Source organism: Poecilia mexicana, unplaced genomic scaffold (genome assembly GCF_051168715.1).
Source record: "Poecilia mexicana isolate PSO_F unplaced genomic scaffold, ASM5116871v1 scaffold_22, whole genome shotgun sequence".
NCBI classification, from domain to species: Eukaryota; Metazoa; Chordata; class Actinopteri; order Cyprinodontiformes; family Poeciliidae; genus Poecilia; species Poecilia mexicana.
In genome coordinates, this window is record NW_028263391.1 from 11610061 (window position 1) to 11629359 (window position 19299).

Sequence of the window (19299 nt, forward strand, 5' to 3'; positions counted from 1 at the left end):
ATCCCATGAGGTCTCACAGATTTTCCAGGGCATTTTGGAAGAGAAAGAATAACAGATAATAATGCATATCAGATCCTCTGCCATACTTAACAGTGAGCGAGAGAGGTTTTTCCACATTCATATCCTTTTAACCCTTTCAGCCCCACTCGGATGTTTGTTGCTGAAAAGCCTAATCTGAGTTTCAAAATTGTTTTGAAACGTAATATTTGCATTTAAGATGGCAGGAGAGAGAAGTAAATCCCTACTAAACGTCTTGACGCCCCCATGAGATATCAGGAAGTCATGAATCCAAAATTGAAAAATAGTTTTTTAAAAACGCGTCAACTCCATTTATTTTAAGAATTGTTAGATCTGCTGATATGTTTGACAGCCATGATTTGGGCAGAGATCAACAATTACTATGAATAATCATGATTCTAGGATAGATCCTTGTGGATTTATTGTCAACAACTTTGTTGCAATCATATGATGATGTTGTGTGTTTGTGAACGATGTGACAAATTATACCATGTAAACACACGTAAAGGGAAATTAAAATGAAACAACTTAGCTAGAAGAACACTCTTATTCTTTGCAGTTCGTAGCCGTATCCAGCAAGGCCTGGTTTCCATTGCAGCCAGAACCGTTATAACCCATCTGGTGAATCATCTGGGACATTATCCAATGTCCGGAGGGCCCGCAACTCTGTCCAGTCAGGTGCTCTAACTTTTTGGTCTAGTAAGATTTTATAGCTCCTTACTGAGGGAGAGAGATTCAAGTATTGTTTTGTTATTATTTTTCTTTTTTACTTTGCTAACTTGACGTCTGTTCACAGGTGTGTGAAAACCAAGACAACCCGTTCTGTGGGAGTCCAGATCTCGGACCAGAACTCTTCAATTCGCCGAACCTTCAGTTTCTGGTTCTGAACGGCTCCACCCTCCTGTCTGTTCTCCAGGTAACGTCATCCGAAGTGTCATTATTGTTTTTTCCTGACATAATGACAGTTTATCTCAACTGAGCTGATAATTACACGTCTAGATCCTAGTTGCAGTATTTCTGCATGGTTTGGAAAAGTGTGTAGTTTGATTTTTCCAGGTCTGGATATGCATCAACTGTTACCGTTATTCGTTACATTTTAATTTCAGGACTTTAGCATTTCCTGCTATTCCCTGTTTTTCCCAGATCCGAGCAGAGTCCGGTGTCCCGGGAGGAGGAATGACGGCTGGCTTGTCCTCTGCTCCTGCTTGCGTCCGTGTCATCATCCGAGATGTCGCAGGAAAACACTCCTGGGACTCGGCCGTCCTCTACGGGCCTCCGCTGTGCTCCCCGAACAGTCCGGCGCGCACGCTTTTAACACAGATGCAGTCGCCGCGCAGCGCAAACCTTCAATTACGCACTCCACCAGGAGGTCCGCAGAACAAGATGGAGTTGAAGGAGGAAGATGATGAAGCAGACGGGCAGGAGGAGCGGAGGCCAGAGGAGGAAGAAGGAGTGATGGAAAGTGACAGACAAGAGTTTCAAGTAGCCGAGGAGGAAGGAAAAGTCGGTGATGAGGAGAGGGAAGATCCAGGAGGAGGGGGAAACGTTGAACCCGCGGAAGAGATAGAGCAGCAGGAGGAGGAGGCAGAGATGCCTATCCATCAAGCGGACGAGGATTCGGGTTCGGAAAAGCTTCTTGCTCCACCACTAGCTAAGCGAGTGTGTCGGGAGGCGGTGCCAGCGTGGAACTCTCTGGAAGATGGAGATGATGCGCTGGATGAGATGCTGCAGTACCTGGGTTACTCAAGTCCAGAGTGTCTACAGAGAGCAGGTATGTTTGGTTATGTGAACTAAAACAATAATTTAACCTTTAAAAATAAAATAAAATGTAAGCATTTTTTTAATATATTGAAGTTAGACTAGAATTCATGAACTCGTGTATTGTAATGTTTCAGGCATAGAGCTGTAAAACTAAAAAAGGTTTCCAAACAAATTTTGATTCCCCACTGGTTCTCACAGGCATGCCACTCAACATCCCGGCCCCCCCTCCAGGGTGTGTGTCAGAGAAGCAGGAGAACGATGTGATCAACGCCATCTTGAAACAGAGTGCTGCAGAGCGAGAGTTTGTCCTTCACGTGCGTTGCTTAGATTCTCCTTATGAAAAATAATCTCCATTTAGTGTAAACTCTGGTTTGTTATTCCTGTCTCTGTGGCCGTCTCTGCAAGAAGCCTAAACTTTTTTTTATTGTTCCATTCCATACAAACGAGATGCAGCCAATAAGCTTTACAAGATGGGCAATTTTCTCAATGAGTCAGCCGTTACATCATAGATGAATGTGTCATGAAAGAGCGGCATTTAGTAAAATTGTTGGAAGCTGCATCTTATTTTTACGTCTCAGGCAAAAACCATGCAAATAGTTTGGTGTCTTAACTGTGATTTGAGTTTTGCTACAAACTAGAGCAACTGATTGAGCTTCCTTTAAGACTGGTTATTCCATTTTTTTTTCTTTTGCCAGAAACTGTAAAATCAAATCATCCTTGGTGCTTCATTTTCTTTACACGTTTTCTCCTTAGAGAGGTGAGGAGCTGAACATGAGAGCAACGCAGCAGACCGAACCAGAGGCCGAGACGCCTCAGTCGGCCTTCTACTATTGTAGGCTGCTCATCAACATACTGGGACTCAACTCCTGGGAGAAGAGGTAAGGCTTCCTCAACCATAATGGAAAATTGTGTTGAAGTGCTATTTAAATCTAACTCGATGTTGAAAGTATCATTCTGCTATCTTTTGGTCAATTTGTTTCATTTCTTTGCTTACGTCAGTCGTTTTGTTTTTTTGTTTAGTTTTGCGTTTTGAAGTCTTATCCAGGTCCGGAAAAGCGAGAATAAAGAAATGAGATTTAAAACATTCCCTGTTTTGTTATCAAAAACCTCAGTCCAGGTATCTCCTTCCACATAGTGATGAATCTATCCATCCAATCAATCATCCAGTCTTTATTTTTTATTTCAAAGTTTCATATTTGGAAAGCCTGTACACCGTAGAAATAACAGTAATAAATTCACAGTGAACATTGGAGTTTCTACTTTAAACATTGCCTTAAAACATAAGTGTCAAACTAAAGAATCGGCCCGCCATAACTTTTTATGAGGGCCACAGAAATAGGACTTTAAAGACATCAGTTGTGTACTTAAATACTATTTTATCAGTCAGATCAAAGCAGTTTTTATCTGTGTAGTGCTAAAATACATTAATATGACTATATGCTCAGTTAATCTTTTAACAGTTTATTAATGGATGGTTTTATTAATACATTTTGCCACAACTGGCCCTTTGAGAAAATTCATGGCCTCAATTTGGCCCAAAATGAAAATGAGTTTGACACCCCTGCTTTAAAAGGAATGGCACCCTTCTAATTTAAATTTGGAAAAGTCTTGTACTTTTACATCACAATGCACAGACAGCCTGGATTATCCCATATTAAGTTTAAGGATGTAGGATTTTCACCTAAGCAACGAACCTAGCAAGAAGATTTCTTTGCACATTTTAGCATGAGATGTTTCGAATGAAGGGTAATTTCATAAAAGGTATGTGTGGGATGTCTTCTGTATTTTGCTCTTCCCCAGAGCAAAACCAAATGTTTGCCTAATGCATATAAAAGAAAAAGGTGAACTACATTGAGCTAATTAGGGGCTATGTTTCTCCCCATTCACATCGTGCAGCATTTCATCTTCTCAATGACTCGGAGCTGGAACTCACAATGTCGGGGTATTGCTTTAAATGCGCCTGGCCGGCTAATGGACGCTCATCACTCTTTATACTTTATCCAGGGAATTACACTTTCTGCATTCAGAGCCACACAATGGACTTCTCCACATGCTCGTGTGTGTGCGCGTGATAATGAGGACAGCGCTCTATTGATCAAACTCGGCCCATTTGGTGTCAGAATAAAAAAGCAGTAGTTGAAGAAAAGCGCGATTGAGGGGGCTGTGGCAAATCAGAAACCAAGATGATTCAGACCCATGCAGATTTAGTCGTAATGATAATAAAGAAAATAAATAATGAAGCAAAAAAGACTGAAATGAAAGCTCAAGAAACTTAAAGGGAAAATAAGGAGGCAGATAAGAATGAAAGGGGGGGGGAGAAAAGGAGATGTTGTCTAATCATCTGTTATTGTCACCGACGTCTCTCCAGGTATTCATATGAGGCATTACAGACACTAAGATACTGACAGTCACCCATGTGTATCCCCTTTTATGCTTTTCCCTATAATCCAGGGTGTAAATGGAGTCTTTGAGAGCAGAGAATGAGGCCATTACCAAGTATCACTTTAATAAAGAGCAAATTGCTCTCTCTCATTTTCTCTCTCTCTCTCTCTCTCTCTCTCTCTCTCTCCCTCCCCTTTTCTTTACCTCTCTCTGTTTATCTCCTGCACTCCCTCACTCTTTTTCCCTTTTTCTAAGAGTGAAAAGAACGGCGTGTCATTATCAGTCCACTCCAAGCTTCGCTGCCCAACTCTTGGTTTTTATATCAGCCGTACAGAGGTTGAGGGTCGCTTGTTGGCACAGTTTCAACCGCCTTTAGACAAATTATTCTGCATGAAAGGCTTTTGTTTTTCTTAAAAATCACAGCCCATCTTTCTTTCTTGAGAGCCTGAAAGTGTCGAAACTTTGGATGCTTAGACTTTTCCCCCCACAAACTAGGAGTAAACAGGAGTTCTGCAGCAGCTTGATGGTTTTTGAAGTCAGAGGCTTGATTTTCAAAAGGTGTTAAACATGCTTGTCAAGAAGTTCAGGACCGTCTTTTTATGCTTAGGAAGATTTTATTTTTTCTTTGAATTGATAGTCAGGCAAGTCAGACACTCTTGGTTTGTGAATCTTGTTCTTTTAGCCATAATCTATTAGTTTTGTATTTATCTGCAGTAAGTAAGACGCAGGCTCCTAATAACATCTTAGAGCCTCTCTCCAAGTAGCTCTATTTCTATAATGATCGCAAAGTATGAAAGAGTAAGAAAAATGCAACCTTTAATATATTTTCCTGAGGAAAAATATCTATTCTTGTTTCCACCACCATTTTTAACCTACTAAAATCTATGCAACACGTTTTGCCAACCTGACATAAATTAGTGTTCCAGGTTGGACCTTTACAATCTCTCCAGGTCATCGAGGGTCCTACTCCTCTCTAAGTAAGCTTTGTTCCTTACTTAACCTCCCAATCTACAGATTGGCAAGTATAATACCCATTAGCCTTGATGGCCATAAGTAATCACTGCACACATGCAGCAGTTCTGTAACACAGAGCAGTTGGAGTATTTTTAGTACGTTGTTCAATGTGCAAGGCTTTGAGATATATTTGGGTCCTGGTACAGCCTCGTTTTGTCACAATTCCAGTTTTCTATAAAGTCTTTATAAAGTATAAAGACTTAAAGTATAAATACTTGTATTCCTATAAAGTATTTATTGCCTGTCCTATAAATAGTTGGGATTTAAAGTGAGTGGCAATCTACGTTACTGAATGGAAATGTATGCTGATGCAGTCGCACAAAAAGATGATCTTTTCTGTAGATTTTAACATTCCATACAAGCGTCAATTATTCTTACACACAGACTTGTGTGTCATTTCAAATAAATCAAGGTAAAGGATTAAGATATTTTAACTCAAAGCCGTGTTGGCAGGACTCGGTAATGACTTGTAGCGCGTTTATCTGTTTCTTGCAGGAGTAACTTTCATTTGTTGAGGAAGAACGAGAAGTTACTGAGAGAGCTGAAGAACCTAGACTCACGGCAGTGGTGAGCAGCGCTCATCTTCCTTTGTGAACCTCCTTTAACTCCTCTCTGAAACCTTTTTATTAGCCTGAGAGTTCAAACCAACTCCCCGTTGGTGCTGATCACTTTCTGTCATTGTCTTTCAGCCGAGAGACTCATAAGATCGCAGTATTTTACGTGGCTGAAGGTCAAGAGGATAAACACTCCATACTCACCAACACCGCTGGCAGCCAGGCTTATGAAGACTTTGTTTCAGGACTGGGCTGGGAGGTACTAAAACTTTTTCTTACATACTCTACACTTACTGGGAGCATTTGTCATCCTAAATCATAAAATAGACAAATTATTTAAACATGGCAGGCGTGGATTTTCTGAAAATCCTGAATTCCAAGTCAGAAATACACATTTATCTTTTAAGGTGTTCTTGAGACTTCACAGGGGGTTTGTGTTTTCAAGATGAAAACAAGAGTGTCATTGTGCATGTTAATGTTATGCATTAGGTCGACCTCAAGACTCACTGTGGGTTCATGGGAGGCCTTCAGAGAAATCACAGCACTGGCCAGACGACGCCTTACTATGCCACATCCACGACTGAAGTCATCTATCATGTGTCCACTCGCATGCCCCCTGACCAGGATCAGAACCTCACCAAAAAGGTACAAATATGACACCAACAAAAAGGGGGAATTCATAAAGCAATGCAATTTATTTGCTTATTTGCCACAATTTTGCCTGCGCTGCCTTTATTTCTCGTAGCCGATCATACTATCGATGCTGATACAAACATCTAAGCTGTGTGCCGCTGTTTCTGTAGCGAACTGTAATTTTTCTCTCAGCCTCAAATAGAGCAGGAAGTAGAAACTATTATCTGTCCGGAAATTGAGATTATTAATCTAATTGGAGCGACGGCGGCTCAGGAGGCAGGGGTCTGTTCTGTAACACCTGCTCTGTGCATATCAGTCGTTGTGTCCTTGTAACCCTGACCCATTACATTTTTAGGATGTAAAGCATCTTGAAATGCCTCGTTCCTGAAACGTACAATGCAAATAAGCTTGGTTGATTGATTGGACCCTAATCATTAGAATAATTGATAGAAGAATCAACTTACTGAAGTCATTTTTACAAGTATGGTAACCTGCACTGATGGTAATTTTATCAGTGGCACACTGTGTTTTCTGCTTTCTTTGTAACATCTTTAAACGTGTCCATGAGACACATCAGACTTTTCTGTTTCCTAATATCATCAAGCAAACAAGCTTTCAGCTAAACAGAGTCAAATGTCTCACAAAATAACCAGTCACGCATCCAGTGCTGTTTTATTTGTAAAAACATTGTTTTTTTTAATTTAACATCTTTGAATGCTAATTTGATAAATTAAATCGCTCCTGATATTGTTGCTTTCTGTTGGCTAAAAGGCAGGAATTGATTGTTGTATCCTTTTTATTTAAAATTTATCACAATAAAACTGTTTCAATGAATTAAATTAAACTCTCTCATTTAGAAGATTGAATGTTCAACATTAATAGTAAGCAGAAATGTATGTTATTTGCTGCTGTGTTCTCTTAGCGCCGTCTTACTCAGTAATCCTGCCTTGGTTGGCCTGGCAATCATGTCTGCATTTGTTTTGAGGCTCGTATAAGTGCCTAGGCAGGCAGGTTTTATTGTATGTGTCTATATCTGTGTGTGTGTAATCACACCTGTCACCCCCCAGGCTCCGGGTGCTCTGCACATGGCCATAATGTCCTTTTAATCAGATCATACTTCCTGCTTCTTGGCCTATCACATCGCTTCAGGCAGCTGATTGGATTAGCAGCGTCTGGCCCGACACCATCCGTCTCACTGATCAGCTGATGGTCCCATCAAACATGCATAGTCACATACACACACCTGCGCGCGCGCGCGCGGGCACTCACGCAGGATTTAAACCTGTTTAACACACATCCACAGAGGGTTTTTATTAACCTCATTCTGAGCACGGCTATAAATTTGTGTTAGCGCTGCAGGGAGACGCGCATACAGCCATAACACGTTAGGCTTGGACGTAAAAACGCGTGCAGACAGCGCTTGGCGAACGTGTCCGCAAACGGTCTAAATGGACACACAAACGCACATTGGTCCTGGCAAGCGTTTATCTTCCATCCTCCTGTAACACTCACACAAACACAATCAGTTTAGGCCTTCGCAGGGCTCCTGTCCAGGTTTCCCTCTTTGCTGGGCCGTGGTTGTCTTATCGCAACACAACTGCGAGGGTAAAAGGATTAAAGGAGCATTACACCAACTGATGTGACATTGCTCTGATCTTCTTTATGAAAAAAAGAAAAACAAAAACTGGATTTAAAAAAAAAAAAAAACCCTCTAACTGTCCTGAAATCCAAAAATATTTCATAGTTTCTGATTCTCACCAAAACTCTTTCTGACCTACAATTAGACGTATAGGAAAATCTCTCCGGGGAAGATAATGGCGCAATCCAATTTGTGTCCTGCTAGTAGAGAAATGTAGAAAGATCAATGACTCCAAGGTATTTAAGCCTTTAAATCCTAGTAGTTTCATCATAAATGACGATGTCATCTGAAGGGTTGATTGGTGTTTGGATATAATTTGGATAAAATTTAAGTTTCTTCAAGTTTGTTTCTTTTTTTTTTTTTATTGCTGCTTTTTTTGTTTTCCCTTTTCTAGTTCTATGACATAGTTTCAGTTATATCTTTATTTGTTTTCTATGATACCTCATTTCATTATTATACTTCATTTTGTTCTATGCACTTCAGAACTTTGGTAATAAGGCCAATCTAGACCAAACTGAAGCAATATCAAATCTGTCTTTAAAACCATTTTATCTAGGATTTCAGGATCCCCAGTTGCAAATTTGTTTTTGTAATTCAGATCTTCAAAATGTATTTTACCATTTAAGATAATCTCAGTAAATACAGGAAGAAAGTTTAAAGGGATAATTTCTCAAGAGAAAAGCTATCCAAATCAACTTGACAGTATGTTAAATTGTAATTGATTCTTCTACTTAATAATTAGTTTATTATGTTCAACATTTATGTTCAGTTAAACAAACCACACCTACACTGGATTATAGCATTTTGTTTTCACTTAATTAATAAAATAATTACTTGAAAGATGTTTATATTTACTCAGGTAACTTTTTCTGTTATTAAAATTAGTTTGATGATCGGAAACGTTTAAGTTTGACCTCCCAAAAAGAAGCAAAAATGGAATGATCCTGCGCATATTTTTCTTTATTTTTTTGTTCTGCATTCATTGACATTATAAGACCATTGCTGAAAAGGTGTTAAAGAAAAATATAAGCTTTTAGAGTTTAGAAGATGTGGAGGACTCTTAACTTGAGTGCACAAGTAGAAAAAAGGCAGTTTGCATGTTGTATGCAACCCATGCTGTTGCTGAATCCATTTGAGCTGATGTTGAAAAAGCAAGAAAATAAATGTTGAGCACATCAGAATTAAATGTCTCATAAAAAATATCTTTAAAATTGTCAGCTACTGGACAAATAATGTTTAATAAAGAAAACTGACTACAGTTCAAAGACAAACTCATTAAAAAAACCCTCCTAAAATCAAAAATGATTGCTCTGATCAAAAAGCAATCTTGTATTAACATACAAGAATGTCTGATACTTTGGAACAAAACAGGAAGGAAGTAATCTGGACTTAAAGGAATAAATATTGGAATAAAGTTTAAATGTTTGAAAGGAAATTGCATCATTATTTCTCTCGGGGGCCAAAGTCTAGACTGACATCAATCTGAGGGTGTTTGACAAACCTGAAAAGTAAAGAGAGCAAGCTGTGTGTGTGCGTGTGTGTGTGTGTGTGTTGGCAGACATCAAGGTTAATGACAGCGCTGTCACCAGCTCTGACTGGAACCTGCTCACAGCGTCACATATGATCCCATCCGTCTTCCAGCTTGTACTCCATCTTCCCAGGGCTTCACTCTGTCTGGTTGACGACTCTCCATCTTCTCCCAGTCACTCCATCATTCCCAGGGCCACCTGTACCATGCACATGCACCCCAAATCCAAAAGCCTTGGCTTTTGATGGATTCAGCCTATACCGTTTATTTGCGAAACTATCTCTGCGCATGTATTTTGTTTGCATTGTAACCAATGATTTCACAGTGTTGTTCTGCTTTGGTCGGATTATTAATCCCCCTTCACTCTTCTGCTCCTTCCCATCAATCTTTACTCCCCCATCCCCCCATCCTCCGCCTCCCAACGCTCCAGCTCCGACACCTGGGCAACGACGAAGTCCACATCATTTGGTCTGAACATTCCAGAGACTACCGCCGAGGGATCATCCCTACTGAATTTGGGGATGTGTTGATCGTCATATACCCCATGAAGAACCACATGTACTCCATCCAAATACTCAAGAAGCCAGAGGTAATAAAAAAATGAATCTGAGCAGCCTAAAAAATATTGTGTTTGGTACTTCAGTGCGTTCTTGGAGTCCTCTAAAAACTGTGGTCATTTCAGCTAATCATTTAATTCCAGTAATGATAATTAGTTTCCCACGGCTTTAGTAGGAAATAACTATACGTGCAACCTTTTGCTGAGCTGTAATTGTACAAAAAAAGAAATAAAAATCATTGACCAATCAGAGTAATTGAGGCGAGGCTCTGCGGATGTTACCTCTGGAAGCTGTTAAGTTTTGTTTACGTTGCAAGAACTTCAGTCTTTAGGTTTATGTGGAGCAGAGGAACTAAGAATAGAGGAAATTAAGTTTCTGAAACACACCAGCTTATAACAAATCAATTCTTTTGAAATGTTTTAACTTTACTCTTTCACTTTAGTTAATTTCAACATGGTTTAAGTTATATAGAAGGATTATTATCATGACCAAACGTGTTTGCGTTGTAAATTTGAGAATTGAAAATGTTGAAACCAGCTGAAAATATAATTTCCTTTATGCATAAACTATTTTTTTCATATAACATTTGGTTAAATCGGTTACTCTTCAAAATATTCATACCACTTGATTTTTTTAGTTCTAATTGCCACAAAATATGATTTTGAAAAATATCCATCCAAAGAGACTGCCTACACACCACACTTTTCAGATTTCTATCAAAGAAAAAAAAATTTGTTCACTTCACAAATATGCACTCCTTTGTGTTGGTCCATCATACAAAATCCAATGAACACAATAATGTCTGTGGTTGTTAAGTGACAAACTGTTAAGGTGTGTAAATACAGTTTGAAAGTACTGCGTTATGAGACATTAAATGTAGCACGGAGTCAGTTTATGAAATAAGTGGAATAATCACAACAGTACTGGAGCTGGGATATCAAAACGAGTTTTCACTGATTGAGATTAAACAATTGAAATGTTCTGTTGTAGCCGCTATGCTGTTCCTTATGTCTTCCGTGACGTCGTAAAGATGGTGAAAGCCGATTAGAAGGTGGACTGTAAATGTGAGGGGCTTTCATATTTCAATTGATATTATTTTTTTCTTTTTCTTTTCTAGGATACACAAATATGCTTTCATCTGGTTAATGTATCAGTCTAAAACCCACAGACATTAATGCCGCAGCACTGATGGCATAACTCTATTTCAAACAAGAGCAAACACAATAAAAAGCTCTCTTTTTTTTCTGTATGACATGGATACCACAGCACTAATGACATAATCATATTCTCCTTCATTCATTCTGCAAGCAAAAATATTGAATTATCCTGAATCCAAGAACAAGTAAGATAAGATATGGCTTCTGTTGTTGTCCTGAAAGCACATATATTCAGCCACAGCGGGCTTGGCTCTGAGACCTGGTCCAGAAACAAACCCAATAAAAGCTTAATGTTATTCTCTTTGGTGGATTCCACAAGCAAAGTATTGAATTCAATCAGATAGCCATTGCCTGAATCGAATATTGTGTCATTATAAAAAAAACTATTGTGTCAGTCATTATTTGGCTGGTAGCCTGCAGATTGTTCTCTATGTCATGAAGTTTAGATGTTTCGTCTTTAAGCTGTGGTGGTGTTTTTTTTCACCCTTGTGTTTGTGCTAGGTGCCATTCTTTGGGCCGCTGTTTGATGGTGCTATAGTGGACATGAAAATTTTGTCCACCATGGTCAGAGCCACAGCTATCAACGCAAGTCGAGCTCTCAAATCGCTCATTCCTCTCTACCAGAACTTGTATCCTTTGAAGCACTTGGCTATCAGAATGTGGAAAGCTAAAAGGTAGGTCGCCGAGGCGGAGATTTCCTTCCCGGTCTTCCCCATCTTCAGTCGTTTTTCCCTTTTCTTTCAACTTTTGGTAGTTTTCATTGAGTTTTTTAGCTGTTTAGATGTGATTCACAGAGGTTTTAAGCTTTTCCTTGTTAAAAATGGCTTCTGTTTTGATCTCAGTTGCAGATACATTGCATAAAAATTATTTTTCCAATATCTGCTTGATAAGTTATCACAAAAGTTTTCCCAACTTTAGTGCAACTTTTTGGTAAATAAAAGATTCATGCTGCATGAATTGCTCTTCCTTACATTCGTGATGTAACTTATGCGCCCTTCTTATATACACTCTTTAACATCTGTGTTGCTTTGGCAAAATCTGCTTTCAGGCAGATGCCAAGCGCTCAAAATTGCATTTACCATGACGAAACAAAAATGTTTTCTTGGAGAATATCTGTTAAATTTGAGACAAAATGATGCAAGTTACCCAATAAAAAGCTTTATGGTTTTAAAACTGCAGGATAAAATATTAGTTCTGGGATCACCAGAAGGCTTGCAAGATTCTAAAATATATTTTTTCTCTGAACAACTTCAGCTACTATAAAAAAAAGGGTTTGTAGTTGAGTTCTGATAATAATAGTGTTCTGAGCAGTGCGGCTGAAATTCTCTTCAGTGTTCGTGTGAGCGAGAATGTCGTTTGATGCTCTGCTCGAGGAGTAACCGTTGCGAATCAATGTCCAGTGATGTTTGGTCCTGTGATGGAGCCGTGTTTCGTCTGAAGTGCATTTTAGCGGTGCGCAGGAAGGTACAGGGGATGTCTTGTCCATGTGTTGCTGCGCGTCTCCAGGTGTGAAGGGGGAAGAGAGAAACGGACGAGAGCGTGTACAGTTTGCCTGATCCGATGTGATGGTAGCTCGGTTTGAAGAAGCCAGAAGTCGATACTTATTGATGAATCTCCTCGGTAGCTCAGTTTCTAAATGAGAGGCTTTGCTCTGCGGTCTCATAGACAGACATGCACACACACAAACCTCCACACAAGTGTCCACCTGTGCACGTACTGATAATTACACTCACAATGTCCGAACACTCCCGAGGTGAAATAATGTATCCAGTAAGTGCCTCCACAAGCAGCTTTTTCAATGAATGCACAATCAAAGACACACTCTTTTCTGTAAGGTAAGAATTTCCTTTAAACTGCAGTTCTAGCAATTTGATCTCATAATGACGCTGTCCGTGTGTCTTTCTGTCCCTTTTTCTGCAAATTTCTTCAGCCTTCGATTGCTTGGCAGTAACTTTTCAAACTGTGTTCAACTTTTCAGGTTCTGCTTAAAATCCACAGGCTGCTTAGATTAAACCAACAAATGTCCCCTGCAAACTTTCTCTGAGGTTTTTATCCATATTTTATTTTTTTCCTTTGTAGGGACAGATGTATTCAGTAAAATTCTGTAATTTGAATCTTTAGTTCATTAATTAACAATCAATTTAAAATATAACTCAAATCCTAGCCATAATTATCGCTTTTGCTTGTGAACGTCTTTCTACCGCACTTCCTCCTTCCATCTAACTTTCTATTAATATCCTAGGATGCAGCCCTTAGTGACCAACCAGCATATTTAGCAATGGCCTCTTCTTGTGGAGGGAGTCGATATTTGCTGGACAACGGTTAAGTGAGCCGTGTCTTTCATTATTATGTACAAACTATTATTTATCTGAAATTGTTTTGACCTTGTGTAATATAAGGTTATCCAAATCCAATTGATGAGCTAACCTCATTACTATAAAGAGAACATTTAAAGCTACATTTAATATAATTGTTTGTCAAACACTTCTGCCTGTGATGAGCAGAACTGAAACATCCAAAAAAGATATTGCTCACAATTCCACACAGAATGAAGTGTTTGCTCCCAGGCATGCATGTTACTTTGAATTGAAAACAATCTAATGGGCAGATCCTCTCCAGGGTGTCCGTAAGAAGATGTAAAAAGGAGATTCCTTTTCAACTGTTTTCTTTATCTTTCAATCTTTTCTATTTTCTCCTTTACCTTTCCTCCTCATATTAGTGTTCATTTCGTCCTTGTCTTCTATCTTTCTTGCTTTGCTTTTCCTTGACTCTTACCTGTTTCTCCTATTCTGTTTTTGTTGTAAATAAAGAATAGAAGAAGAAAGACTTCCTACCTATGAAACAGAGATTTCCAGCTCATTCCCACCTTCTTTTGCATATTTATGCCATGTTTTTTTGCTTGCTTGTTGTGCGTCTCACTTCCACTGTGCAGACACCTGTGCACCTTGATGTTTTTGTCTTTCATCAGTGTTACAGCCTCTGCGTGTATGGGTGACAGTCTGCATGTGATGACACACACGTCTTGTATGCGCCGTCCTGAGTGTTTGTGTGAGTTGGAGAGAGTCCCGGTGTGTATTGATCGGTGGTAAGCAGCAGGTCGATGTCTCTGACAGGCTGAATTACAGTAATCAGTCATTATTGACTCCCCATGTCTCTGCTACGCTCACTGCTCTCCTCTGTCATCACTTCTCTGCTTCTGCTTCTTTTTGTTTCTTCTTATCCTTTGGCTCCTCCAACTCTGTCGGCTTTTACATCCCTTCTTCTCCATCCCAACATTCCTGTTTCTCCCTCTTTAATTCTTTCCTTCCTCTACCGACTTCTATTTCTTTCTTAGTGAATGTTCTTTGTTTATGACAATTTTCAGGTTTTAGTTATTTTAGTTCCAGTCAGAGCTGTTATTATTGTGTCTGCACAAACTTACTCTAAAATTGTGGGAAGCTCATCATCTTGATGTAAATCTGCAGAAAGTGAATGTACTGCTTCAGATCTTGTTGGACTAAAAGGTCTGAGCCAAAAATATCAAAAATATAACTGTTTTTTATTTTATCCCACCATAGCGTCCTTGTAATCATTGCTAAGTATACATAGATTTTGACCTAAATAGATGGTGTGCACACACCTCCAAATTTGACCGTTCAGTTTCAGGAGCTCCTCTTTTCTAAGGCACTCCTGAGCCAATAATACTTATTATTATATTCATGGTTTGCAGTTCATTATTATATACTTTTGCAGTGTCAAGTATGGTGTCAAGACTCGAATACTCAAATATTTTATTTCAGCAACTTCCTCTCTGCTTCCTGTCACTTATATTTTCTGCACCTTGTAGTTGCAAAAACACGTTACTTTGGTCTAATTGTGGGAAAATCAATTGCTTTTATTGGGATAGTCAGTGTAAAATTCAGACTTTTATTGTGACATTGCTGTGCTTTTTTCCTCTTCTATGTTTAAGAATTAAGTTTATGCAAAGATTAGTGTTTATTATTTTGGTAATTAAACTGTGTATTCTCTTGTCTAGTGACTATTGCATCAGATTTTGAGATGTAAAGTAAATGTGGAGTAATTATGGGACTTTGGCATTGTGACACTTAATGGCTGTAACCTGGAACACTGGCGTTTTATGTATTTAGAGATAAATGTGTGTAACATAATTGATGACAACTTTTCTTGAAAACTTTTTACAATAAACACAAAAAAGCCCAGAAAGCTCTTACAGAGCAATCTGGGCCTTCCAAAATTATAATGGGCAGGTCAGAGCTTTACACAATAATTAATGAATTTCCATCAACGCGACATCAGTGAATTATGATGCACCAGATGGAGTCAGATTTCAGAGACTGGGTTCATCTGTTGATAATTTGCATGTTTACAGATTAACTTGTCCTCTTCGTCATGTGTTCCTATAAACACCATTTATAAGACTTTTATCTTTAGCTTTTTATATCTGTGTAATCGGCAACATTTACCAACCATACCTGGAAGTTGTGACATTGTTTACATAAGGTAAAAAAACAAATGCATGAAGTGTTGCATTAAGATGCGTGCCTTTCATTGCTCTGTTGTGCGACAAAGCAGGACTCGCACAGAGGAGGAGTATGGAGACGAAGGGCAGGTTGGCGGTGCAAAGTATGTCAGTGATAACTGGCATTTTCTTTTTCCCCTTTCCCTCTTCCTGTCTGCCCTCTTCCCTCCCTCTCAGTCTCTTGGCCCTCGGGGCAGTCCATCTGCCTTTTCTCTGCCTCTGATCTTTCATTCACCATGACTAGAGCCATCCAAAAGCACTTGGAGTGCCAGACCGCAGGGGCAGCTGTGTGCGAGCATGGCTCTATCTCACAATATCAGCTCATTGCAGGAAGAAGGCCCGGTCCAAAACTCCCCACATGAAAATGCATCCTTCACCAGTTTTCAGGAACTTTCTCTGGCCTCTCATAACTTGTGCAAACACAGCAGCAGACCTGTGCTCGGCGTAGGGGAGCATACCGCCATCAATGCATTCCTTTGATTAGACCAGACGGAGGTAAGGAGCTGCCCGCTGAGTGATAGATTGGTGTCATATCTTGAAGCAAGTACTGGATGTAATTTAAATCTGATCAATTTCGCTTTATTCCACACAGTGTAGCTTCAGGTGCTGCTGGGTAAGAATATTTATAGTCGTGCTATAGGATAATAAGACTGTAAACTGCTCGTGTTTAAAATTTATCAATAAATGTAAATATTTCTATCTTTAGATTATTATGTAGTGACAAATACAACCTTTGAATTAGTGCAAACAAGCAGCCACTACAAACAAGATAAATATCATTATTTTACATAATAGATATGGGTCAAATTTAAATAAAATGAGTTCTAATAAAAGCAATAACACTACTTACATTAATAATAAATATTTAAAAATCACATTGACATGATTGTTCAATTTAAGAGCGTTCCTAAAATTGCATGTGCAGCAGTAAGTTTTCAAACATTCAGATGCTTAGCGCCTTTCACTGAATAGCTTCCTTTGCATCTATTGCAGCTTCAGCAGATCAGTAAGAAATTAGTTTTTAATTATATACAATATCTAATGTCTTTAATATGAATACTTCAAATCTGAACGACTGAGCGAGAATATTTCTTGTAGAAACTCACTTCTGGTTTGAGTCACAGTTGAGGTTTTATAATACAGAGACCAGTGTACAAGTGTGCGTGATTGCTGTTTCTGCAGCGTCTCTGGCAGTCCTCCATCTGCTTCTGGGTGATTGTGGTTCTGGGGAACAATGTTGGAGTGATGCTAAGCTGCTGCACAAATACAGACCACCACGCAAACGCACGCTGCCAGCGAGTGTTTGTGTGTGTGGATGAATTTTTTTTAAACGTACATCACCTATGCAGTGACACTCCTGCACGTGACGGCCTCTGTGTAAACGTTTCACTCCCGGGATTACGGTGTGTGTGGGACGTCCCCCTCTGTAGTAGTTGATTGGCAGAGATAGCGGCACTGAGGCTGGGGTCAGCATATGGCTCAGTATGATAGCGATGCTGTGTTTGTGTGTTGGTGTGTGTGCGTGTGTATGTGTGTGGCTGCCTCTTTCCTCTCTTTCACACACTGTTCCCTGTGAAATGATGGCAGCTCTGGGCATGTAGCGCTATTATCCCCCATATTCACACACACCCGAGCAGCAGCCAACGCTAGCGGCCTGCTTGGCTTCTCTTTGACAGCTCCTACAATAGAGCTTATTGTCCAAGTGAGGCTACAATCTGCTGTGTGTGACAAGGAGTGTACGTGTGTTATATTCTGTCGGTGGGAAAGGTGGAAAAAAAAAACAAAAAAAAAAACCTGAAGACATTTTCTTGTTGCTGATAATGAAACTTGGTCATGTTATCTAAAACCTTTAAAGCCACCATCACACCTACAAGCTGCTTCATTTAGTTCTAAAATAATCTGTGCTGTTTCCTTCATCTTGTCGTTTATTTTCAAATGAACACATCAACTTTTAGAGTAGCGATTGAGAACCTGGCAGAAGTTGAGCTGCTTCTTTTTTGAATTTCGGGACAAAAATCCAGCAAGGACCCCACAAAGGATCTGATTAAAAATAGGAACGAGTGAGGAATTAAACCTTGAGCTCTGATTGGGGCGGGGGTTATTGTGGTTAATTATTTCCTGCCGGGTGGATGGAGGAAGTGAAAAGAAAGTGACGAGGTGAAGGGGATCACAGCTAATCTGTTCCACTTCTCCTCCTGGGAAAAGTGTGTCTGCCTATCCGACTATAAAAACACAGGCGTACTTGTTACTGTTGATCTGTTTGAATATGAGGTCAATTTCTCAGTAGAACAACACACTGGCTTTAGAATAGCATTAATATTTTATTTGCTGCTATAAATTTAATAATTTAAATGTTTTCAGGGAGAGTATGCTGGATGTCAGACACAATTGTAATCGAGTCTTTTTATATATCCATCTTTTCTGCCACCCATCCCTTTCCAACCCAATCATTCCTTCATAAATCCATCTTGCCATTCATCCAAATCCAACCCTTCCGTCTAATCATCCACCACGAACATCCATCTCGCAACATGCCTGTCTTTGTTCATGTATCCATCCTTTCACTCATCATTCCTTCTACAAGTCCTTCCATTAATCCGTCCATCCATAAACTTCCTCCGGTCCAGACAGCAACTCGTTCCCAGTCTGGGGACTCTTTTCTAGTTGAGCTCTACAGCCTCAGGTGTTGATTTTACATGAGCCGTTATTCTTTTAGTTAAACACACATTTCAGTATTTAAACAAGCTCAGATTTTCACCTAATTTCAGCATTACAATTAGGATAAATAAGCCTGAGAACATTGCTTCATACCATGCTTGTGCTCCAAGTCCTGAAATATACGTTTCTCGTCTTAAATGAGAGACCGATGTTGGTCTGCGTAAATGCCTGTCACCGAGAGCTGTGCAGGCACATCAGTTGTTGCCATCAGTGGCTCGATCACACCTTGTTGGAGCAGACCCCCCTCTGACTGGTAAACAAGTTAATCTTGCGGCGTTGTGTGTGCGTCGGTGCGCGGATGCTCTCCGTGGCTCGGTGTGTGAATGTAAGTATTTTGTGTGACGAGGTGTTTAAGATTCAAGAAGGGGTCTCTCAGATGACCGAGGCCGAGAAGTGCTGCACAGCAAACTGTTTTGTCATGAGCGCTAATGGCCGCCTCGAATTTGGACTTGTGGAGACCGTAAAAACTGTGGCCAAGGCTGGAGAGCTTTTGAACTGTACAAAATCTGTAATAATTAATAGCTGTTACTAAACTAATAAGGCGAGATGTGAAGAAATATGTGGCAAACGAATTAAGAGTTGAAAGAAGCCTGCCAGGTGCTGCTGATTAAATGGACTTAATTAACTGATCATCATTAAGTCTGAGCACCTTTTATAAAAGTTGTTGAATAGGCAGATAGTTGCCTCTCTGGAGCATACAGGTGTGTGTGTGTTAACACAACGTCAACAGATAGAAAGACATTAGCAATTAGCTTACAGAACCAACTGTTGCTGCCCATAAATGCACTGCTAGAAAAATCATTCAGCAGGGAAACGATG

General features: G+C 39.6%; 1 protein-coding gene across 4 annotated transcripts in view; it reads left to right on the plus strand.

Annotated features, from left to right (window-relative positions):
- ralgapa1 (Ral GTPase activating protein catalytic subunit alpha 1) overlaps positions 1–19299 on the plus strand; it is a 61725-nt gene that overhangs the window by 29595 nt on the left and 12831 nt on the right. For all 4 annotated transcript variants that reach the window (XM_088002698.1, XM_014995727.2, XM_088002696.1 and 1 more), the window contains 10 exons: positions 578–696; positions 815–934; positions 1162–1789; positions 1978–2093; positions 2533–2657; positions 5671–5742; positions 5865–5988; positions 6219–6374; positions 9960–10118; positions 11745–11872. In XM_088002698.1, coding sequence (XP_087858824.1) covers positions 578–696; positions 815–934; positions 1162–1789; positions 1978–2093; positions 2533–2657; positions 5671–5742; positions 5865–5988; positions 6219–6374; positions 9960–10118; positions 11745–11872 — 1747 coding nt within the window. The remainder of the gene's footprint in view (positions 1–577; positions 697–814; positions 935–1161; positions 1790–1977; positions 2094–2532; positions 2658–5670; positions 5743–5864; positions 5989–6218; positions 6375–9959; positions 10119–11744; positions 11873–19299) is intronic.